Genomic DNA, 24,771 nt, shown 5'->3' with positions numbered 1-24,771 from the left:
CGTATAGGTATCATGAGAGGTTCATGTCTTGATGTGCAAGGGCACGGCACAAGACCATCTACTCTGTTTTAACGTCCATCCAAGATGAAACCAAGGTAGCGTTTCCTGATAGATTCTCTGCAACCCTGTTGCTCAGGGCTCACTCTATTAGAGAGGAGCCTCCTGCTCGCGAGGATCGAAAGCTTTGCACAACAACAACTGAGGTAATAACAATTGCATTGGGATGCATGAATACAAATTAATAGTGTGAGAAAAGAAATGGGGCATGGCCTGTTTCCTGATTTGAGGGGAATACTCTATTTATAGGGTAGAAAGGAATTTCTACAGCTTTGTGACAGCAGCAGTCAAACTCGTTTGGTTTGCTTTCGATGGGTTCTCAGACTACAGTCTTTTAAAAAAAGAAGGAGACAATGTAATCACTATATCGAACCACCAAAATAATATACGTGGTTAATAAAATGGTACCCAACCTTGGGGTCGGGAAACACACTTTGGGTCGCCTGATGTGCCTATGGGGTCCCTAGAGTTTGCTGTCAAAAGCTAAAGAATAAACCATAGATTATTTTTTTAATGGTCTCATAGACATCCTGTATAGGCATTCCAACTGCATAATGATTCATTGCCAATAGAAAAATTGGCAACTAGTGTGTAGTAGAGTGATGCGATTTTGTTACCAGGACATTGATATTACAGGCAGATATTGATTGGGTAAAATCAATTTGTGCTGAAGCAGATGCACACAAGTTAAAGTTGGGCTAGCAAACATTTTCAGAGCTGCATTGTGTTACGCAAAAAAATACCCCTCAACCCTGTCCCAAGGAGGCTCTTAGGGGCTTGTCTATCAGCATTCTTCTACAAGCAGACACAAGATAAGAGGTGCACTTTGCTACCTCTAGACAACTGTCAGTAGCATTTTGAAGGCACAGGTTCGCTCTAATTATCTACAGTGTGCAAAACATAGAATTGGACATTCAGACTTGCATGTCCTTCTTCTGTTTGCTGTCGGAAGTCTTTCAAGATGGATCCACGCCGCGGAGACAACAGTGGAGAAGGCAGTGCAAATGCGGGTAAAAGCACCATTCAGTTTTTAGAATGTAATTGCAACTTAAAACCATAGTTTTAAGCCACGTTTATTTAATTATTTTGTATTTTTATTTCACATCTTTTTATCTGATTTAATTTCATTGTTTGTAACATATCAATATTGTATTTGATGTAGTTGGATTCACGTCTGCACTTTTTAGATCCTTTAAATATAGCTTTAGGCCTACCTATATGGTACGATTTTAGTCAGTTCTTGAGCAACTTCTGTGTTTTTACTATTTAGTATTACCCCTAGGCTTATCTTGTAACTATTTTCCTGTTTGTTTCTAGATAAAAATCGTTATCTATCATTATGTGCACATCTTCTGCCCATTCTAGAGCAAGTGGTTGCTTTCACGGCCAAACTGGCTCAGGAAGACAGCTACCCCTGTCACTCTGGAGTGCTGAAGTTTGCCAATGTCTGCATCAACGAAGGTGATGCCTACAACTCTGAAACTGGCATCTTTACCTGCCCTCTGGATGGCCTTTATCACTTCATGGTACACATGTCTGTGTATGGACGGGCCCAATGTGCCATATCGAAGAATTCTGAGACTATAGTGTCAATGTATCACACCAGTCTGCCTGATAAATGCAGCCAAGTAGCAAGTGTCAGCACTGTTGTGAAATTAGCTAAACGAGAACAGGTCTGGGTTTCTACCTGGGGCCCGGGTCGAAATGACTTCTTTGCCAGTCCTGATAATGACAGCATTTTTGTTGGATTTCGTTTTGGATAATGTTGTTTTTATTGCAAAAGGGTTTTACATGGCAACTATTTTGTTAGAAGGATTGTTTCTCGTCGTGTAATCGATGGAATTGAGTCGTTGTACATTGAATTGACAATATCATGTAAATCGTTTCGAAAGTAATAAAATGATTGCCCTCTACTGGATTATTCTTTGTGTCAAGTGTCACCTGTGACACCAAAATACCAGTCCACTGGGGGCGCTGTCTCCAAAACGCCAGTCCACTGGGGGGGCGCTGTCTCCAAACAGATACACCTTTTTAATACAATACGCATGCGTAGATGTTCTGTTGTATGTTGCCCAAACTGATAGGAGCGCATCGCCAACTTCACGAAACTCAAACTAGTATAATCATTGACTTGTTTGATCGATCGCATCAGTAAACCGCTCCAATGGACCTGGACAGCGGAACATATGAACCCGGGTTTGTCGGGATCCGGTTCTGTCAGGAATGGTAAGATCCCGGACTGAATGATATAGAGAAAATACGGAGCCGACATTACGATATTGTCATTGACTGTTTACATGTGTGAGAGGGATAGGGTTAGTAGTGATAGGGCGATGAGAAGCTCAGCCATCCGCAAGGAGCTCGGAGTAGAGCCGCTGCTCCTCTGCTTAGAAAGGAGTCTGTGGAGGTGGTTCATCTGGTCAGGATGCCCCCTTGGCGACTCCATTGGGAGCTGTTCCAGGCACGGCCAGTGGGGAGGATACCTCGGGGAAGACCCAGGAATAGGTTGAGAGATTATGTCTCAACACTGGCCTTGGAACGCCTCGGGATCCCTCCGTCAGAGCTGGTCAATGTGGCCCGGGAAAGGGAGGTCTGGGCCCCCCTGCTAGAGCCTCTGCCCCGGTGACCCGACCCCGGATAAACAGTTTGAAGATGAGATGAGATGTGTGAGAGTGACTGAGACCAAAAGTTCAGACGCTACACACGTGTGTGCATATCAAGTCACGTAACTCTATATAATCTGGGTTTTCTGCACTTTCTGTTCCCCAGTAACAACATGTTGTATCCGAAAGAAGACAAGGAGAACCGCATCCTCCTTTATGCCGTGAGTAACAGGGGGAGGGGATATCATGTTCTCTTGAAATTCGCATTAACCTGTAGCCTGAGGATAGGATGTAGCGTAACATAACCGATTAGAATTACGATGCTTTAACCTCTTTCCGTAAATTGTATCCTACCACCACCAGCAACAACAACAAAAACAACACCGCTACTTATGTCCCCTTTTTGGGCATTTCTGGATGTGGTTTAAATGTGTGTCAAATGTATGTAGAGACACAATCAAAACATATTTTGATGATCTTTGACCCGTGGGCTGTGCCCACATTGTAATTGTTCAGTGATATCCTTGCGAATCTTCATCACAACAACACACGTTGTACTGTCTGTACAACTGCTTCACCATCACAATGTAGTGATGGTTATACAAGAATTACCAGTGCTGGTTATTAGAGCTTTCCCCACGAATTGCACTGATGCTCTTTCCTGGACTCCCAGTGTAGAAACTGTGACTACCAACAAGAGGCAGACAACAGCTGCATATATGTCAACAAGATCACTCATGAAGTAGAGTAAGTACACATGATGGTGAATACTTGTATGCTTCATAGTTACATCGGTTGGTTGTCCATGGAATGGCTAATGTTACCCGTCACTGCATCTCTTTATATGCTATTTTATATTTTGCCATTTGAATGTGTCCTACTTGTAGTAATAAGACATGCATGTCAAGCCATACATGTTTGGGTTAATTTAGCAATAATTGCTTCTAGTTCTTTTACATACTTCCCCATACATAGTCATTTCAAAGCACTTAAAAATGTTGGTCTAGTGCTGCCTCTCTAGAATGTAACTCGGCAGGTCCAGCGGGCGGCGGTCCTATGACGGGTTCCTAATTGTATCATCTGCTCTTCGGAAAAAAATACATTTACTTATGGATTGTTTTTTTAGAGATGGGTCAGAAATAGAGTAAATAACTAATAATCAAACCACACTCTATCTATAACTGCGGTGAAGGAAGTGGAAATGCGTATTGGGGCATCATTTATGTTATTTTATTCAATGGCCAAATATTGTAAACTGATTCAACTGGTATCTCCCTATTTATATTATAGTGAGCTGACTCAGATCATAGCTGATGTATCCCAGGATCCCACGTTACCCAGAACAGAGGATCATCCCTGTCCCAAGTAGGTGTCCATGTCTGGTACAAATCCAGGGCTTTTCCCAGAGGTGCACCACTTGTTATTTTGGTTTGCTTAACCTCAGCTTTACTTTACATTTTTGAATGTTACCATACTCTACGATTTGGTATAGCCTCTATCCATTTTTTCTATTTAGTTCCATTTACTTTCTATATTCTAGTAACATTTTTATATTCATTTATCTTCTCAGATGTGGCCACAAGGAGGCAGTGTTTTTCCAGTCCCACAGTATGAAAGCTGAGGTAATATCTTCCCCTCTGTCCATGTCAATAAGTTTCAATGGCTAAACATCCATACGCATGATGATCTGCATGAGGTGACTGATAACAATGGGTCTGGCGGACTAGAAAAACGCCTTATCTCACTTTTTGATGCCTCCACTTCATGTTTTCCCACAGGATGCGATGAGGCTGTACTACGTTTGCACTGCTCCTCACTGTGGACACCGGTGGACCGAGTAGAGGACGTGTTGGTTATGATGTCTGCCTTCCGCACCCAGGCCCCCTGGCTTCTGCAGCATAGAAGCCTCTAGAAGTCTCTAGAAGCTATGGGACCGATTTCTGAGCTACGTAGGATGCCTAACCTCCATGTTTGAACGTGGCAGTTAGTCTGTTGTTGGGACTCCATACAACCGATCGTGGGCAACCAGAGCAGCATCAACCTTTATGTCGTAAGTTGTTTCAGGCGTCGCATTGTAAACGCAATAATTTAACAGTTTTAAACTTTTTTTTTTCTTTTGTAATATTAGGTTGTGATAATAAAAAAGATACCACATTTTTCAAGAAACTACATTCTTTCTGTATTTGAACCATCCGTTTGAGTCTCGTACATTAAGTCAACACACCTTCGTAGTTGGTACCAAAGTTTATTTTGGGTGTGGATTCATCTGTGTATGTGTGCGTGTGTATTTATATATAATATGTGTGTGTGTGTGTGTATATTTATGTATGTATGTATATATATATATATATATGTATGTATATATATATATATATATATATATATATATATATATATATATATATATATATATATATATATATATATATATATATATATATATATATATATATATATATATATATATATATATATATATATATATATATATATATATATATATATATATATATATGTATGTGTGTATGTGTAGATACATAATTCCATGGGAAATATTTTACATTACTTTGCTCTAAGGGTAGTGTGTTGATGTAGTATGTTTGCAGCGTATTAATGACTGACCAAATGTAAATCACAGCTGAGCAAACGACCACACATGCCACAGCAAAGTAGACAAAACCAATCCCATGAAGCAAGCAATGACAAATACTAAGCAGGATAGGAGATGGGGTTAGTCTCATAGGGCCTTGGAGTGGTACGTGTGCAGGGATATAACCGCCTCAGTTGGCATTCCTCCGTCCACGGGTATTTTAGGTGGTCACCCTCGGGCAAAATGTAAAACATTGTTGAAACGATTGAACACAATCTCACATATGTGACAATAGAAAATCAACAATGTTTATATATCTGTTATGTATTTGCTATTTTATATTCATCATTAATTATTCAATCGTAGCCTTTTTCTTTTTCTTTTTTTGCTATTAATCCTATGAATAGGCAAAAAGGATAAGGTCAAATTGCCATGGGAAATGTATTTGTTCAGCCCTGCATCATGTTTTATTCTTAGGGCCTCACAGGCCATTGAATGACCCCCTGAGCACTCAAACAATGTAGGGAAACATGTCACATTAAAGAGTAAATTCTACTTTTCTTAGCGTCTTAGAGTACCTTATTAAGTGCTATATAAATTTAATTTATTATTATTATTACTTTAAGATGGATTCACAAGAAATGTCCCTATCCCCAGTTCGACTTGGAAGGCTATATGTGGGGTGTGTCTGCGTCCTGATATATATCTGGATTATAGATATAATTGAAAGCTTGTATTAGGCCCATTTGGATTGATTTGAACCTTTTATGTTACTGTCAGTTGTTCTCGGATTAATCCCAAACCTACGAAAACCAAATCCAATCAAAATCTTCCTATAGGCGATAAACGGAGGCAAGCTTGAGTATAGGCTACTTGCAACATGTGCACGTAGCTACAATATCAACTTACCATGTTTGACTTAAATATAAAAGAGTGTAAATCCAGTAAAGGTCTATGAACATATCTGAAATGGTCTAGTCAATAGAGGCTAATTGAAAGAGGGATGCCATATCTTGAGTTGCCTGTGAGATACAGAAGGAAAAAGTACGATACAAGTAAAATAATGTTATCAATCGAAAAATCAAGCCATTGAGGTCTGTAGGTCTGTGTCCCCAGTCAGCGGTGGTTCTAGACCATTTCAGTGGGTCAGGCTTGGTTCCGTCTCCTATTTTAAGGACCAAAGTATCATTCAACGTCCGTGGTTCCATTAGAACTATCTCTGTCCTAGAAGAGGTGTAGCTTTTTCATCCATCGGTTTTTACAGGTTTGAATAGAGCATCACTTACCACCGCAGGGGGTGCACCCTTAAGCAAAGAACATTGCCATTATTGACTTGACTCTGCAAAAAAACTGCAAATGTTCCCATGACGCACAAGTGTTATCATGTAGGCCATGGATTATGGAGAACCCTTTGTTAGATTGAGGCAAATAAATTGGGTTTAAATCAAATGCTTGGCGTACTACGTTGACCTTGGTCTAATAACCCCACTTTGCCTGTCAACCTCCTGGGCAGATCTAGTTTGCTCAACCGTGCAAGGCCTATTGACAAAGTTGTTTGTTTCCCTGACCCAACTATATACCATTAATAGAGGATTACAATGTGTTATTCTTTTATAAACAATTGAACTGTTGCGGTTGCGACGGGTTATGATGACACCATGAATCATCATTCAGAGAGCGGAGAGATGCTTGGGTCCCGGGGGCGAAGCAGCACGAAGGTGAAGTGTTGAGTTTCAGGAGTGGGAGGAAGTGTTGTAATTAAAGCAGAGTTCAGCCATCAGTCAAAGAGGTGTAGCGGGCCGGGCTCCAGAGGAACGACTCGCCTCTGCTCTCAAGTGGCGGTGACACAGTGCGGCGGGCCGGGCTCCAGAGTAACGACGCGCCTCTGCCCTCCAGTGTTGGTGACACAGTGCGCCGTGCAACGGGCTGACCTCCAGCGAGGAACTACGCGAATCTGCTCTCCAGTGGTGGTGACACGGTGCGCACGTGTTGCGTGTCTTCGGCTCGCCAGCGCGTCGTATCCGCGTCGCGCGTCGCGTTCTCGTGTCATCAAGGGCTATATCGCAGTCAGAATGCAGACTGACACTTTAAGGACGCAGGGCATGTTGACCGTGGACGATTTGAAAACTCCTGCACATTTTTACCATAAATCCCCTTTCAGCATCAGCAGCCTACTGAGACGAGAGGGGGTGATGTGTGGAGAGGGCGACGCGCTGCAAGGGGTTCCCATTACGCACGGAGGCAGACCCTGCTCTGGAGTCCCCATTACGCACGGAGGCAGACCCTGCTCTGGGGTCCTGGGAGTGGTTCCCAGAACTCACGGAGGCAGCCCTTGCTCTGGGGACCCGGGCACGCCGCCACTTGATCCTCAGGACCGCACGGAACACGGCCGTGGTGGGATGATCTGCAACAACGCCGAGGAAGAAGGTAAAGAGGAAAAAATTATCGTTGTTCCAAAAGACAAACTGGGGGGAAATGAGTGTGAATCGAATAAATCAGAGGAAGAAGAAAAGGTTAAACCACAAAAGCCCCCGTTCAGCTACAACGCGCTCATCATGATGGCCATCCGCCAGAGCCCGGAGCAGCGGCTCACTCTGAACGGCATCTACGAGTTCATCATGGGCCACTTCCCGTACTACCGGGAGAACCGACAGGGCTGGCAGAACTCCATCCGGCACAACCTGAGCTTAAATAAATGCTTTGTGAAAGTGCCGCGCCACTACGACGACCCCGGCAAGGGCAACTACTGGATGCTGGACCCCTCCAGCGACGACGTGTTCATCGGGGGGACATCTGGGAAGCTCCGGCGCCGCGCGTCATCGGGCCCCACCAGGGGGGCCAAGCTGGCCCTCAAGAGGGCCGGCCACGGCCTGACGTCCACCACGGCGACCAGCCTCACCTTCGCCGCGGCAGGCTCCTTCTACTGGCCCCTGCAGTCGTTCCTGGCCCTCCAGCAGCCCGTGCGCCCCCCGTTCTGCACGGGGGGCCTTCTGGGGCCCCGGCACCACCACCACCACTCCGGTTACGCCACGTCAGTTCTGTCGCAGCGTACGCGCCGCCATGTGAACGCAACGTGTATGGGGGAGGAATCCGCGCATCTGCAGAGGAGCCAGGAGAGGAACCAGGAGCGGACCGAGGAGAGATCTTACTTTGGTGTGAGTTGCGCGCAGTCGAGCCCCCATCAGATCAGCGCGACCGCCGCGTTCTCCGCGTCAATGATCCCGCTGTCTCTGTCCGACCCCGGTCCGTTTAATGTGCTTTCCGGACAAACCAGTTACTTCTACTCGCAACAAATGCCCTATAGCGCAGTGTTTAACCCGTGCCAGGAGGAGCGGGCCTTCTCTAGGACTTTTCAGGGCAGCGCGCTGTGTAAGAACGGCCAGTCGGAGTGTGTGAGCGCCTATGAGTTCCCTAGTTACTATCCTCCACCCAATCCGACCCCCGGGGTGTAGGAACACGTCCACTCCATCCGACCCCCGTGGTGCAGGAAACGTTCATTCCATTCGACCCCCGTAGTGCAGGAAGCGTTCATTCCATCCGACCCCCGGGGTGGAGGAACGCTGCATGTGAGGGCCAGGGTATATGGCGCTCAAATCATGAAAGTATGGAGACACTTTCTAAACCACTAACTGATCACTAAGTAGGCCTGTTCCCTGTTGACCTGTAATAAAAGCTAATTTTAAATGTAATGCCTTTTTTGACCAAAATAAACTAGGACTTTTTTAAATTGTATTAATCCTAATATGTATTTTTTTGTTTATATTAGGCCTATATTAAACAGTATGCTATAGGATATTTCATTTCGGCAGGCCTAATAAGTCAGTTAAATGTATCAGGTGGCATTACGGTTTTTACCATGTTTGTAATTGCATTGATTGCAACACAAGCCAACTTATTTTTTTTTAACCAAAGCTTCCTGCTGTTTAATTTAGATTTTCTTACGATGATATTTTACATGTCTGTAGACCTATCCCCTCTCTTAGAGAACATGTAAATAAATCGTTGCGGAGGAAGGAAATTATTCGATGTATCTGCCTTGCACTGACGCATGCAGCTGTTGTGTAGCTATAGGTCATTATGAATAACAGAATAACATTAAAAGTCAAAGATCACCCTCTTTTAAACCAATCTATTAACTCAGACAGACTTTCAGTTTGTTATTCGTTTGAAATTTATTTTTAATAAATTTCAAGCGAATATTTAGAGGCTAGATGTAAAGTATTTTATTGTTATTGGCTGTTGATTATTTGGGCTCGGATATACCCTATACTTGATGGATTAGGCGATTTCTCAACCTTCTTAGGCCACTGCATTTTTTAAAAAAAAATAACACCGAATTAAGAGAAAATTAAATCGAATTGCTGAAGGCAAAGTAAAGCAAATAATAGCCCAAATAATGAACCTGTAACATGAATCAAATGCCTATTCTCTCGTCTAACTGTGCTCCAAATGTCAACATCTAAGAGGAAACGAGTCTCTGAAGGTATTTTGAAGACACAAAATGGAGGTATGGGAACAAGGAAGTCATCTTTTGTCTGTGCTTAACCATTTGCAGGAACATGTAGTGATCTAATGTGAGTCAGGGATCATCCACAGTTCACATTCCACTCATCAGTGCAACAACATCAATGCAGACTGAGATGCCGCATTATAACAATGATACAGAACGTTTGTCTGCCTGATGGTGTCATATGTGTCAATAAAATCAGACGTGTGGTTAGAGAACAGATTATCAGTCTGTGTTTGTCTGTGTAACACAGATTACATTTTTCTCTGTTTTTGTCGGTGGAAGGGGCGCCTCTTTTAAACAAAAGAGTCTTTCATCAAAAGGTTTCAGTCTGTCAGCCATCAACGTCTTCTAGCTCACTCACATTCAGTCGCCTGTGGTTAAACAAGACGGCAGGCATCGGGTAACCAGTGGCAGCGTGTGTTGGCAAACTCAAGGTCTAGATAGATAGAAAGATAGAGCATTTTTTCCCCTGCATGAGTAATTGTGGCTGTACCACTTGGAGTTCAGGCGAACCGAGTTGTGAATCAACAGGTCTGGATCAAGTTTTGTGTCCTGGGTTGGTGTAATGGGATACTGTTGTTGGCATAATAAATAACTTTCTTGATTTGACATGGACTAATATCCTCACAGCCCTGGAGCCTCCCCAGTCCAGCAGAACGGGTATTAGAAGAGTGGGGCGTATAGCGACATCTGGACATGCAACACAGGGATCCTTGACTTGAAATGGGGTGATAGGCTACAGTCGGGAAACCGATGAATACTTATTTCTTCAATGTACTGTAAACATTTATCATGGCTTAATAGGCCTATTATATTGTACTAAATTATTTGTGTTGTTCTGTTATGCATGTTATAGGCCCATGTGTATATTAGAAAATTTCCTCTGTGTGCATCATTTTTTCTTATTTTTTTCAAATAAAAAACGATCCTGTAAGGTTTGTGCTTTCTGACAAAACAATAATATATCATATATATATATATATATATATATATATATATATATATATATATATATATATATGTATGTACAGTTAATGTGAACTTGTCACAAATGTGCGTAAGTCGCCACTTTAACAGGCCTCTGAATACAATGGCTTTGATAAAAGAATGGGTTTTCTGTTAAACATGAAAGCATTTTAAGGTTCATGCTCTACACAATCTTAAGATAACTTTCTAAAGTTAGCCTTTCTCTGGAAATGAGTCCTGAACACTGTTTTCTCTCAGGAGCATACAGGATGAATGTATGTTCTTGTAAGTGAGCTCCACAGGTACGCTTGCCACCGTGTGAAATAAGGTGAGTGGGTTGTGCAGCCCTAGGCGTCAGTCTGTCTCCAACCAGAAAGCCAATCCCTCAATGCTTCATTGAGGAAAAAAATGTTGCACGTCTCTGGTTCCTCACACACCTCTCCATCATTCTTTTTGACTCAAAGAATAAAAAACGACCCATTTGATTCCCAAGCAAGCTTCTAAGGCATTTATTCTCCTTAGTCTATGAAAACGTGATACTTATTTTTATAAATGCAACATAATTGTTTTTCATACGTGTGTGTGTGTGTGTGTGTGTGTGTGTGTGTGTGCGTGTGTGTGTGTGTGTGTGTGTGTGTGTGTGTGTGTGTGTGTGCGTGTGTGACCCTCTGTAAATGTAGTGGGATTATGGGTTATATACAATCAAGAAGTTACACTGTACGCTTCGCAAGGCTACATTATCATAGTGCATATAATACCAATACTTGCTTATTTAGCTTTGCGATCAAACCTCTGGGATAGGTCGGAAAACACAAATGGGAAAGCTTGCTGCAGGCAGCCAGTGTTGTCTGATTTGGCGGGTAATCTAGCAGCAGTAGCACTGTTGACCCGGTTTTGGTTGGAGAGCTCTGAGCGCCCATATCCAGACCCGGAAGTAGTCAAAGCAAGCAGCACGAGTTCGTTGGTTGTTCGTTGAGAAAACAAGAAGCCGGTGAAAAGGACCTCAAATTGTTTTTACGCCCTTAAAATGTAAGTGCAATATATCATAGCCGTGTTTTTGAAACAGATAAAAACCTATAATGAAATGCTTTTGAATTGTAGCTCCTAGCTACCACCTTAAGTAGAAATGATTCACTGCTAGCATGTAGCCTGGTAGCTAGCCTAGCATTGGGACAAGTATTAATGAATGAAACTATTATATACAGACCATAGCAGCACATCGTAACGGATGACTGTGTGTACGCTTGGAGGCAGACTCCACATAAGTCGTTCGGAATTTATAGTAATTTACTTTCGAGGTGTGTGTGTGTGTGTGTGTGTGTGTGTGTGTGTGTGTGTGTGTGTGTGTGTGTGTGTGTGTGTGTGTGTGTGTGTGTGTTCCACAACAGGGTGGTATTAAAGAACAGTTAATAAAATCAGACAGAGGGGTTATTCATGTCTTCTTTAATATAAGATACTAAGATATCTTGCAGTGTTGTTGATACTACCTGTTCCATACATGTATGTGAACTTTGTTATGTGGTGTTAATTCCCAGGAGTCTATTAACCAAGCCCAAGTCGGAGATGACTCCAGAGGAGCTCCAGAAGAGGGAGGAGGAGGAGTTCAACACGGGTCCCCTGTCCGTGCTCACACAGTCGGTCAAGAACAACACACAGGTCCTCATCAACTGCCGCAACAACAAGAAGCTTCTGGGAAGAGTCAAAGCCTTTGACAGGTATCAGAATCACCTGCATTAATAAAGTTTAATCCATCTGTGTTTAAAGAAGAGTCAAAGCCTTTGACTCTTGAAAGGCTTTGGGTATCATAATCATGTGCATTAACAAAAATAAGTACAATCCATCTGTGTTAAAGATGAACTGGCCACCACTTGAGATTGGTTTTCGGTAGATGAACCCTGACTTTTTAACGAACCTGCTGATTAAGTGTTGACGCGACACAGCTGTCCTCCGCTTATTGAAGCTAAAAGGAAGTGGCTGTTAGCCCTGCCTCAGAATGAACAAAATAACTTTAACCAATTTATTTTGAACAATTATTTAGTAATGTTTTTTACTACAAATTCATCAATCACTTTAATCATATTTGTGTGCGACCATCTCTACCCCCTTGGTCACCTCTTTCCTATCCAATCACCCACTAATGTGTTACTGTCTGTCGTAGTGGCCAATTCGACAGGTGTAGTCAGTGTTAAAAGCATCATAGTTGCACTCCTCAAGCCAATGATACCATACCACCTTCAGGCGGAACGGAATCCATTATACACTAAGTTAAACTGCATGAATGACTAAGAGGTGAGTGTATACAGATTATGGTGAGGAAATCCCACTGCAGGGTGTGTGCATGTTCACTAGACCCAGATGGTAACGTAGAACCAGCAGAGAAGGCTGCAGAAGAAGTAGGGTTAAAGCTCTGTTTGTTAGTTCTGAGTGGTAGGTCTGTTGAGACTCTTCGGAACAACGTCTTGGCAATAGTATGCTTCATGACACGCATAACTTTTTTTTATGCATCTAAGAATCTGTAACACTTAACTAAAATTACCAATGTCTGAGAGGCTGTCAGTGACTTGGTTGTGACCCACTCAAATGAGGCAGTGGGTTCAGTAACGGACGTGGTGGTGGTGTACGTTAACGGGAGCGATAACTTGTTCTTCCAGAGGTTGAGCAGTGTTTTTAGATCAAGTCCTAGAATTTGGGGATTTTGCAATAAACATGTTTTCTATGCTTTTCTGTCTCTTCTTTCAGACACTGTAACATGGTGTTGGAGAACGTGAAGGAGATGTGGACGGAAGTCCCCAAGAGTGGCAAAGGGAAGAAGAAGTCTAAACCTGTGAATAAGGACCGATACATCTCCAAGATGTTCCTCCGGGGAGACTCTGTCATCGTAGTGCTGAGAAACCCGCTCATCACCGGGAAATAAACATTTAGCTTTTTGGTCTTTTTTCTCTTCTTCTGTTGTCTCCAGTCAAAGAAGCTGTTTAGATCTTGACAGTCAATTGTTGTTGGAATGCTTTTTTTGTTATGTATGAACAACCTGGTTGTCATTGTACAAAAAAGACAGTGCAGAGACATTTTCTCTGAATACTGATTAGCATGATGACCTGATTTAGTTTTTTTGTGGGGTGTTATTTCTCTGTCCCTTTTTTCATTTTGATAATAAAATGATAAAACCAAGTCAGTTGTACTTTGAATATATTTTCTCAACCAAAGCCTTTGTATGCTTTTCAGAAAGTCAGGCTGACATTCTCATATTCCTTAAACCCCTTAGTCAAGATTCCAAGCCAGCACTCAGCTTTACTCCATGGTGTACTGTTAACTTTAAAATACAAATTCACTTCCTCTCACACTTCTGTCAGCCCGTCACCTCCTCCTATTCCAGTGTCATCCATTTACTCTTCCCCCACACCACATCTTTGTCGGGGTGGATTTCAGCGAGCAGTGCTCGATAGGCGACAAACTGCCGTTTAAAGGCTATCTGCATTATTGATGAGAGCAGATGTGCTGACTGTTACTTCACACCCCGCTCTCTCCATCTCATGGTGCCACTCATCACACCCTTGCCCTCCTGAACACTGTTAATTGTCTTGATCACTCAGCCCCGTCCACACGGAGCCGATTTTTTTGGTGAAACCGCATGTCTTGTGCGTTTCGGCCGACCGTCCAGACGGAGCTGGTGTTCTGCCAAATTCTGCTACCTAGTGGTTCGGTGCATGCGCATCTCGAAAAAACAATCCTGTGTGCACACCCATCACTTTCTGCTACCATTTAGGCTGATAGGGAGTATTTTCTCTGAAACATCTTTTTAACTGCGCAATTATCTTACACAAATGTTTAACATTGCCCCCTTTTGACCTCTAATCACGTAAATATGTGCTCACTTCTGATGAATGTCGAAATAAGATGATATATGTGTTATCTTTACGGGTCTGGGAGCAGAGAAAGTTTTCGGCGGTTGTGGAGGGGGAGGGGGGGGGACGGACATCTTGTCTTGTTATAACAAGATATTTATCGTGTTACATAAATTCTAAATACTTGTGTTTGTAAAGCTATGGAGGAAAGATTGAAACAATCGTTTGACCTCCTGTCTCCCGGGAAACATTCCTGGATGGCTTTGATAAGTCCCAGAAATTAAACCTTAGGAGGTATGCTTCAAAATTCAAGTTAAATGGTGAGTATCTGAAATACATGCCTGTTTACGTCTTTCACATTATTTTAAACCACTACTCACCCTATGTACACTGTAAGAATATGGGGAGCATATTTTGTTTGATGTTTGTTTATAACGTCTTTATTTAAGATAGCTGGGGTACCGTATGTGGATAGACCAACCGCCTCTATCAAATAATGCTCCCACTGCAGAATCACATTATTTGAAACCACTAATCACCCTTTTTTCAATGCAGGTTATTGATGGTTACATGCACATCCTTATTGGAGATCATCAGGCAAGTGGAAATTATATTTATCTAACTTTAGATGTTTATTTAACTATAATCCAGCATTATAAACTTATATTGTTTTAAACAGATGCCTATTCACCAGCTCAGTGCTGTTGTTGCCACATCATTGTTTGGTGGACAATTCAAGCCCCTCAAAAAGGTAATTAATTGTTCACATTCATTGTCGGGTGCTGCGACCCAATCTGTAACAATCTAGCATTATTGATTATCAATAACAATAACTAACAGTCAATAACTTGGTATGAAACCCATTCCTCAGATGAAGTTTCCAGTGGAAGAAATGTGGATGTGCCCTGTAAATGTTGGGGCTCACTGGATTTTAGTGGTTTGGTTACCTTTCTTTGCTTAATTACCAGTGCAATATTATTCACATCAAACACAATTATTTCATGATCATTGTTGCGGGCTACAACTACTGGACTCGTTCTACCTCTGTTAGCCAGCCCGTAACTCGGCGTCTCTCCCTACGTGTTGCACTCATGCATACAGATATTTCAATTGACCTCTGATGCAGCAGCGCTCATAGTAATTTAGCTATTAGGATCTGCTTAATCAATGTAAATGTCGTAATCTGATGGGTAATCTGACATAGGCTACTTTACCCCTGCTATCTTAAATAAAGACGTTAAAAACAAGCATCAAATTATGCTCCCCATATTCTTACATTATTTGCATTATTTGATAGAGCCGATTGTTCTATTTCATGTAGGCTACGCCGTCTATGCTTTGCCTTATGGGCTTGTCCCGTGCGCGTACTCGCGCGCACTGAAAAAAAATTCAACAATGCACCAATCAACTTGGCCACCGTCCAATTTCCCATGGTACCGTGTATATAAGGCGGCGGAAACCGCCGCCCATCCTCCCTTTTCTTTCAGCACTAGTACTGATCAAACGAAAACGCCTGAAGAGGGTGCCTCTCCAGGCACCTCTTTTTCCCCCGTCGATGGACCTCGCTGAGGCCATCGACATCTTCAGGGCCGGAGTTCCGGACGCCCAGGATGCCGACGACGAGCACTTCGAGGTTGACGACGTTGCCTCCTTGGACGACGTCTTTGCTGGTTCTGCGTCCGAGTTCTCCCGCTCCGGGGCTTCCACCGAAGCCACTGTCGTCCCGAGGGAGAAACCACGCCGGATGGCCGATCTCTTTGGCGAGATCATGGGAGAGGCGGCGGCCATCAAGGGCATCCCTATGCCAGCCCCACCTCTCGCCCCCATGTCGGATGACATGCAGGGCGAGTGTTTCCGTCTCCAACTCCAACCCCGATGCCGCAGCAGCAGTCGCAACAGCAGTCGCCGCCGCAGCCGGGGAGAGCAGCACCGCGGGGCGGACCGTTCGATCGAACGGCAGTACATACTCCCTAAACAGCGATATTCCTTTTGATTACCTCTTTCCCCCCCTCAGCCAGATGGCTGTAGGGGGGCGGCCGGACGGCGGGTTTACATATCCTCTGGTTCACCTGCTTCTAAGAAGCGGCGTCCCTTTCAACTTCGTGGGCTGACTGGAGACTCATTACACAAGCCCGTGGAACTTCGGGGCGGACCTCATGTCTCGCGGCGGTCCCCGCCACGACGAGTGGCGGTTACATCCTGACATTGCCCGACTGATCTGGCAGAGGTTTGGGACGGCTCAGGTGGACCTGTTCACGTGCGGGGAGAACACACACTGCAGGTGGTGGTTCTCTGTCAACCCTCGGGATCTTTCCCCATTGGGGGTGGATGCGTTGGCTCACACACCTTGGCCGCGGGATCTCTTCAATGCGTTTCCTCCGCTTAAGCTGATCCTTCCTCTTCCGGAACAGGTCAGACAGGAGAGATTGTCCCTGATTGTAGTGGATCCGGAGAACCGCTCAGCTCTGTGGTTTCCAGAGCTGGCGGCGCTCTCACGGACGGCGCCGTGGCCGGTACCGTTCAGACCGGATGCGCTTTCACAGGCCCATTGGACGGTGCACCACCCGCCCGATGTATCGGGACGGCTGTTGGTCTGGCTCCTGAGAGGTTGATCCTGCAGGGCAAAGGTTTGTCTGAAGCGGTTATCAGCACTATCCAGGTTGCTCATGCACCTTTTACTTCTTCCCTCTATGCATGCTCTCTGCGTTCCTCCCTAAGAACATTAATAGTTCTTTCCGGTCGAGAGATATTGTGCTTAAGGCTTTTCACCCCCCGTCTCATTCTATTGAGGCGGAGGCGGAGTTGCATCTCCTGTGCCCGGTGCGGGCGCTGCCTATGTACGTGAAACGCTTGGCCGCGTTCCGCTCCACACAACAGTTGTTTGTGTGTTATAGCGACGCTAGCAGGGTCCGCGCTCCCTCTAAACAGCGGTTTTCTCGCCTGATATGTGAGGCGAGAAAAGACCGATGCGGTTTTCGTGTTAGGATTCGTTTGGACGCCTGAAACGCAAACGATGACGTCATTTGCCCCCCAACCACCTGGAGGACGTCAGAGTTACAATAATATTCGGAAACAACACTGCCTCAAAAGGATATTGGCCTGAGGCTATACTTTTCCCTGAACTTTTAAACGTTGCAAACGTGCAAAAACATAATTATATATTTATGTGGCATTCAGTCCAATGCTTAAAATATATATGTGGCATTCATTAGGCCAATGCTGTGGTAAAGTGTGTAAAGTATGACCAAGTGTTTCTTTCTGTCCAATAGATAGAACTTTATCAATCCCCTGTAGGAGAAATTTGTTAATGTTTGTCCCTATAAAACAACAATGGCAACAAAAAAAAATACAAAACACGACGGTAACTCTAAAGTCAAACCGTCCAAACGTGTCTCAAAAAGAGGGCATGTCTGGGCATTGAGGACGTCTGGTCACTCTTCGTAAGGGGAACCCATATCATTCCTACCTGTTCCACTGTTAAATAGTGGCACAAGTTGGTGGGCGCTATCCTGGTAATTTCTCTGCGTGAGAAATATGAAGTGTGGCGTGTGAGTGTGTGCATGGGTCGAATTGCGTGTGTCTCACCCCTGCTACTGGGCCAAGACCTGCTGGGCCGAAGTGCACTCGCCTACGGAAACGCTGCATAGGTATTCTTCCAACAAGCTTACCGCATCGGAAGTTGGCCTACTAAGCTATTATTTCATCATTAGCCATCATCGGTTATTCTCTCAACCTTGGCTATAAACAAACATGCCATGTCTGTCCGGAAGGGTATTCCACAAAGCCGGTTTTATCACATAACCGGGTAGGTTTGCGGTAACCCTAGGTTTTCCGTTCCAAAAGGATCACGGTATTCTAGTTGCTATAGAAACATATGCTCTGAATCAAACCTGGTCAGAGCAGGTTTTGCGCAGGTTAAGTTTGAAACAAAACCCAGTTTTGGGCATTTAAACCGGCGTTCACCGCAGATTTCATGTGTTCACAATGGCATGCCCTTTTGATGAGAGAACTGCTGATATCGGGGCGCAAATTATACGTGCAATCCACCGGGAGCGATTGATAAGACCACGGCTCGGCATCTTGGCATATCGGATGACTTTTTGCTGGAGTGGAGAGATATAGATTCTCGCGCAAATCTTTAATATATTTAAATAGCCTTAAATAGCCAACACTACCAATCGAGGACCTGGCCTCAGTTCACTCCAGACTATTTGCGAAGCCCTCTGTTTTTTGCAAATGGTAGTTTTATCTAGGCTATAATGTTGGAGATGCTGAGCACATCTCAGTCGTTTCAGATGACCCATCCAAGATTTGTATCGGCCTCATATCATACAAAGAGCAATATTGTCTGAGTACAATGCCGAGAGGCATTTACAACATAAAGTATAAAATAGTCCTAACGGACTTGCATCTACTGGAGAATGTTTGATCGTAGCCGGCGACTTCATTACAAGCACTAATCCATCTTGATCTGTGAAGTTGATGAATTGTCACTTTTAGGTTTTCTACCCAGTTACCAAAAAAATAAACATTTGGAATAGTATGCACTGTGGAACGCAAAAGGTTCCCATGTGTTACTTCGAAGGCAAAAAAATCTAAAATACAAGAAAACACAGAAACCTACATTCAACCAGTGGGGTATGGCCCCTGACTCTCTGAGGAGGTAGGTACCTCTAGGTACCCCCTCCATGCCAGGGCGCCCTGAATTTGTTTAGTAACAGCTCCTCCACCGGGGTCAAGACAATTTGAGGGCCAGATCCAGTCTGCCGACTGTCGGCCTTTTCACGATTGGCTTAAAACAATGGCTTATTTAAATTTATACCAATACGATGGTGGGAAAAGCTTACCAGTTTGTATGTTTTTTATACTTCATTTTTATACTTGATCCGCTTGGAGGCAATCGGAGTACATATTTTTTTAGAAGAAAGGGGTTATGTGGTAGGATCTTTAAGAATGCTTAACTGGGATATTTATATATTCATGGCTCAAATATTAAGGATCATGCTTTTGACGTGTAACTAACGCATTTACGCGGTTAGCGATCCGCTGCCAGGCTTTGGTTCTCCGGGTTGCAGAGGCTTTAGCGTTCCCTTTTCTTGTGATATTGTCCTTCTCCTCGTCATAGCTCTCCAGGAGAACCTGGAGTTCCATTTCATTGAAATAAGCTGCCCGTTTCACCATATCGATCAGGGTTTCCATGATCCATACATCACGTCTTTTTAGGTTTGGCGTGGAGGCGCACAACCCTGTGTTAACCAACCCCGAGTTGATTGAACTAATGCATAACCGCTGCTGTGGAACCGAAAACTCTGGGTTGGTCGGCACAGTGTCAATCAACCTAGAGTTCAGCGTTAACTCAGTGTTTGTTAAACCTCCGTTCGTTGAACACCCCTCTGTTTGAGTGGCAGCGGTATCGTGTTTCAGAATTAAACAATACAGTTGGCATCTGTAAGGAAGCCAACAAATCAGATCTTAACTTTGATTCACTAAACAACAGCGTCCAAATGGGGACCATACAACATTGATCAGCCTGTTGGCAATCACGTTGTCTGGTCACGGTGAACTGTAAAAGTACTTTGTGTTGCTTACGGCAATTCCTGATATCTCTTGCATGTTTGGGAGGAATATATCAAGTTACCTGAACCGGGAAACTGTCAGATGTCCCTAGTGATTGATGTCAGATCTTGCCAGGCCTCTGCCAGGTTTCTATTCGAAAACCAGGTGGTTTTATTAAACAAGAAGGTTGGGTATGAGATAAGACCATCTTCTAGACACATTAATATGTGGACTTATGTGTAAAGCTAAATGTAGATTTACCAAAATTATTATTGAGCCTCCCCTTTCTTTCATTCATCGAATTGCGGCCCCCAATGTGTCAGGCATAGCCTGTTTCTCATGTTTCTTCACCCGCTGAAGAAAGATCCTTTGGAGGGGCCATCTCCCCCCAGATTTGGGGGAGGGTGATCCATGGCAGAAAGGGAGATGTTTTATTCAGCAGGCAAGGGGCAGAGGGTGTGATAAGAGGGGAAGTGTGATTATGATAGCGATCGTCCATTCATCTATACGAGACCCTCTGAGCAACACGATACCCTCAGCTTCACGCGCGGTTCACACCCATTGATCGGTCCCGGTAACCGGATCGGCCCCGGTAACCAGAGCGGCCGTAGGTCTGTGGTGGTGGTTGTCCGGGGGTAGAGCTGGGAGGTCAGGTGAAGTGAGTAAAAGCTATCAGCTCTGTGAACACAAGCCACTTACCCCTCACACTCATCTCGTGTGTGATAATGAACTACATAGTGCAATGCTTCAAGGACAAGTGCATTGAGGGCTAAACAGAATAGATTAAGTACACCAAGCAGACATAGGATAGGACGGGGTGTCTGGTTCTATGGGCAAATAAATGATGCATGCGTTGATGTGACGAGACAAATATCGTAGACCAGTTGTTCTAAAACTTTTTATACTGCACACCAGCTCAGAAGATATTTCTCTCCCCGAGTAGCATAACCATGACCGGTGTTATACAACATAACAAAATACAGTAGTGTCCGCCGGCCCTATTCAGCGATGCACAGTTCCCGCTGGAGGCACATTTATTCCTTTAACTTGTTTTAAACCCCATTTGAATGATCTCATGGTTAATGTTAGCCTGGTCCTTCCAGACTCTCGTACTTCATTTCATTTGCACAGAGTCTGGACCTACTCAATTGACTAACGTTAACTCACTTGAAGGTAGGTGTCTGTTGAAGTTTAAAACTATTGGATCTGCCCAGTGCCACTCTGGATCTGCCACAACCAATCGCTAACGTTACGCCGGGAATCACGTTGCGCACAGTCTGTAAACAAACCAAACACCATTCGTGAAGACGAGAGCTGACTTTAAAGGTCCCATGACATGCTATTTTATGTATTCTTTAATGTAGGTATTAGTGGGCAACTAATACAGTATTCAAAGACGTTCCCGAAATTCAGCCGTGGTGCAGAGTTACAGCCACTCCGAGCCAGTCGCACATTGAGCTTCCCCCAAATGCGCTGTTTTGGTGTCTGTTGCTATAATGCAAATTAGGAGGAGCGAGGCGGGTCAAGGAGGAGGGTGGGGGTGTGGCCCTGAGCAGCTTGCAGCCACGGTACCATGCGCTCTGTTTAAGGTGGATGTATCGCAATGGCGAGGCGCACACAGCCATTAGCCGTGTTCTGTAAATATTCTAGAACACACGGGAGTCCTGGAGCTCTATGTCTAAATATTATCATATAGCCTACATAGATATCTATATCATATAATATATATTATCACGGCCAAAAGCTGTGTGAGCCGATATTATGAATCTCAAACGACCGCGTTGGGTTCTCCGACGTTCCTGGTTCTTCAACGTCCAAATCTATGTGAAGTAGACTGAACCGCGACAAGGAGGATAAAGGGATTGTTGCCGCGCAGCGCTTAGGCACCTCCGCCTCCGGCGGTGGTCCCTCAGCGGGGCTCAAGTGGGAGACATTCGCTGCCAACAATCCCTTTCTCCTCCATGTCGTGCTTCATGTTCTTGAGGGAGTCAAAGCCGAAGTTCCTTCCCCCCAATTCATTCTCAACCTTGGCTGAGATAACCCCCACTACGAGTCTCGTTGTAGAAATACCAGAGACGAGAGTCCGACGTTATGCGCCATAACAACAAAAGCAGAACGGTTATCCAAATAACAAGGAAGTGTACAACACTTGCGTTACAGTCCTGGAGCTCTATATCTAAATAATATCATAGAATACATAGATATCTATATCATATAATACATATTATCACGGCCAAAAGCTGTGTGCGCCTCCAGATGATATTATGAATCACAAACGACTTTGTCGGGTTCTGCAACGTCTCTGGTTCTTCCACTTTCACATCAACCAGTATTAGACTGAACCGCGCGCTGCCTGCTGCCGGCTGCCCGCTGCCGGGCGATGGTGCCTAGCGGCAACCGGCGGCATGTCACAGTTCATGTACTTCAGCAAGTCAAAGCCAAAGTTCCTTTCCCCCAATTCCTTCTCAACCATGGCTCAGATAACCCCCACTACAGTCTCGTTGTGGAAATACAAGAGACGTCAAAGAACCGACAAGATATACTTGCGTTACAGTGTTTGTATTCACACAGACACATGTGGCGCTCGCATTGGCGGGCCAACGTCTCTGGGCGGGCCAGGCAGAGTAAGGGGAGGAGCTTAGATGCTTTATGACGTCCTAAATAAAGACATTCCAAATCAGCGCGCTTGAGCCTCCGTTTTTATTTATAAAATACAAAGAGCAATATTTATTTATAAAATATATAATTTAGAAATGATATATAAATGTTATATCTAAATATAAATGTTATATCTAAATATAAATGTATAAAACGGCAAAGGCAAGCAGGCATGGCCGGTTCTCTGGGAGTCCTAGACATCGAACGGGGGGTTATTGCAGCTGTACGGGCTGCACCTCAGGGTGTAGCTGCCCCGGTCCAGTCCACAACAGCAATGGTAAGTTAAGTAGTTTTAATTTGAGTTCTTTATGCATACTGGGCGAGGGCGACTGTTAGCTAACCCAGCCAGTTAGCTGTGTGACATACGCTAGCTGAAGTTTTGTTATCCACTCCACTGAGTATTAGGGCCACACGTGAAGAAAAATAATATTTTTGCCGTGACGAGATAAAAGTCGACATTGAACTCGAAATGTAGAGAATAAAGTTGAAATATCATATCGACTTTAATCTCGACGTGTCCATTTTCCGTTCCTCTGTCAGCACGCAGACGCTCCGGGCATCCTCCCAAGCTTGCAGCGGATGACACGAAGTAGTCGGCAATAACCCAAGGGTCATTGTTTGTGGTGTAGGCCTCCATCCAAACAATATAGCGACTAAAACCTTCAATGCAACCACTGATGGCAATGCCGTATGGCTTTAGTTTATCGTACCCATCCATATGCCAGAGTGCATTTCTGACCTTTTCTGTGATATTGCCTGCGCCTCAGACGCCGGGCACGCCTTTGCTCCACACCCTCAATCGAGATTAAAGTCGACATTTTATTCTCGACATTTCCAGTTTAATCACGACATGTCGAGATTAAACTTGAAATGTCGAGAATAAAATTGAAATATTAAATTGACTTTAATCTCGATTTGTCGACTTTAAAGTTGACATTAAACTCGAAATGTCGAGAATACAGTTGAAATTAGTTGGGAGGGATAGCAACCGCTCCACGGGCCTGCAATGAATCCATTGGCTTCTGTAGATATTTTGGTAAAATTGTATTTCAGAATCGGGTTTAACATGGGAAATGGGCAGATGCAAGGATACAGATGGTTGCACCTCTGTGCAATACATAAAGGTTATGTTTTGTCGCAAAATACAGTAAGACAATTGATCAAGATGCTTGATCCTGAGGGTGTGGAGCAAAGGCGTGCCCGGCGTCTGAGGCGCAGGCAATATCACAGCAAAGGTCCGAAATGCACTCTGGCATATGGACGGGTACGATAAACGTCATTCAGCTAGCATATGTCACACAGCTAACTGGCTGGGTTAGCTTACAGTGGCTAACGCCCTCGTCCAGTATGCATAAAGAACTCAAATTAAAACAACTTAACTTACCGTTGCTGTTGTGGACTGGACCGGGGGAGCTACACCCTGAGGTGCAGCCCGTACAGCTGCAATAACCACCCGTTCGATGTCTAGGACTCCCAGAGAACCGGCCATGCCTTGCCTTTGCCGTGCGATCTTTGCAGCACGATTTGAAGCCACTGCAGTCTGCAGTGGGCGTGATTTCCTTGGGGATTTGAATATTTTCTAAATATTTAGCTTTACACTTAGCGACACATTTAGAGTTAACGTTTAGATTTAACATTCAACATTTAGATTTAACATTTAGATTTATATATAAGATTTATATTTAACATTTAGATTTAGATGTAACAGTTAGATTAGATTTAACATTTAGATATAGATTTAACATTTAGATTTAACATTTAGATTTAACATTTAAAATTTAGATATAAATTTAACATTTGTATTTCACATTTATATTTAGATATAACATTTATATTTAGATATAAAATGTATATATAATTTCTAACATGGATTTTGTACATTTGAACGTGTTGTTTTATATGAATTTTTCTCTCAAATGTGAGGAAATGCGCAAAATGTGAGGAAAGTGAGCTAAATGTTGAAAATGTGTCAGCTAAAAAAAAGGTAAG

At 43.8% G+C, this 24,771-nt stretch overlaps 3 protein-coding genes across 3 annotated transcripts; all 3 read left to right on the top strand.

Moving 5' to 3' along the window:
• The first annotated feature begins 2,103 nt into the window (after positions 1–2,103).
• On the top strand, positions 2,104–4,829 carry polr2i (RNA polymerase II subunit I). The gene is made up of 6 exons (XM_060075155.1): positions 2,104–2,283; positions 2,827–2,881; positions 3,334–3,407; positions 3,951–4,025; positions 4,231–4,282; positions 4,439–4,829. Exons 1-6 carry the CDS (start codon positions 2,222–2,224, stop codon positions 4,499–4,501), a joined length of 381 nt encoding a protein of 126 aa, XP_059931138.1. The 5' UTR covers positions 2,104–2,221; the 3' UTR covers positions 4,502–4,829.
• A 1,044-nt stretch (positions 4,830–5,873) lies between these two features.
• foxg1c (forkhead box G1c) lies at positions 5,874–10,694 on the top strand. Its single transcript, XM_060075971.1, has one exon. It carries the CDS (start codon positions 7,323–7,325, stop codon positions 8,700–8,702), a length of 1,380 nt encoding a protein of 459 aa, XP_059931954.1. The 5' UTR covers positions 5,874–7,322; the 3' UTR covers positions 8,703–10,694.
• An 879-nt stretch (positions 10,695–11,573) lies between these two features.
• Positions 11,574–13,894, top strand: snrpd2 (small nuclear ribonucleoprotein D2 polypeptide). The gene is made up of 3 exons (XM_060075307.1): positions 11,574–11,755; positions 12,262–12,441; positions 13,466–13,894. Coding segments are annotated over exons 1-3 (357 nt in total). The 5' UTR covers positions 11,574–11,753; the 3' UTR covers positions 13,641–13,894.
• The last annotated feature ends 10,877 nt before the right edge of the window (positions 13,895–24,771 follow it).

The sequence above is a fragment of the Gadus macrocephalus genome, chromosome 16, assembly GCF_031168955.1.
Source record: "Gadus macrocephalus chromosome 16, ASM3116895v1".
NCBI classification, from domain to species: Eukaryota; Metazoa; Chordata; class Actinopteri; order Gadiformes; family Gadidae; genus Gadus; species Gadus macrocephalus.
Note: the sequence above shows the minus strand (reverse complement) of the source record. Positions and strands in the feature narration are given on the sequence as shown.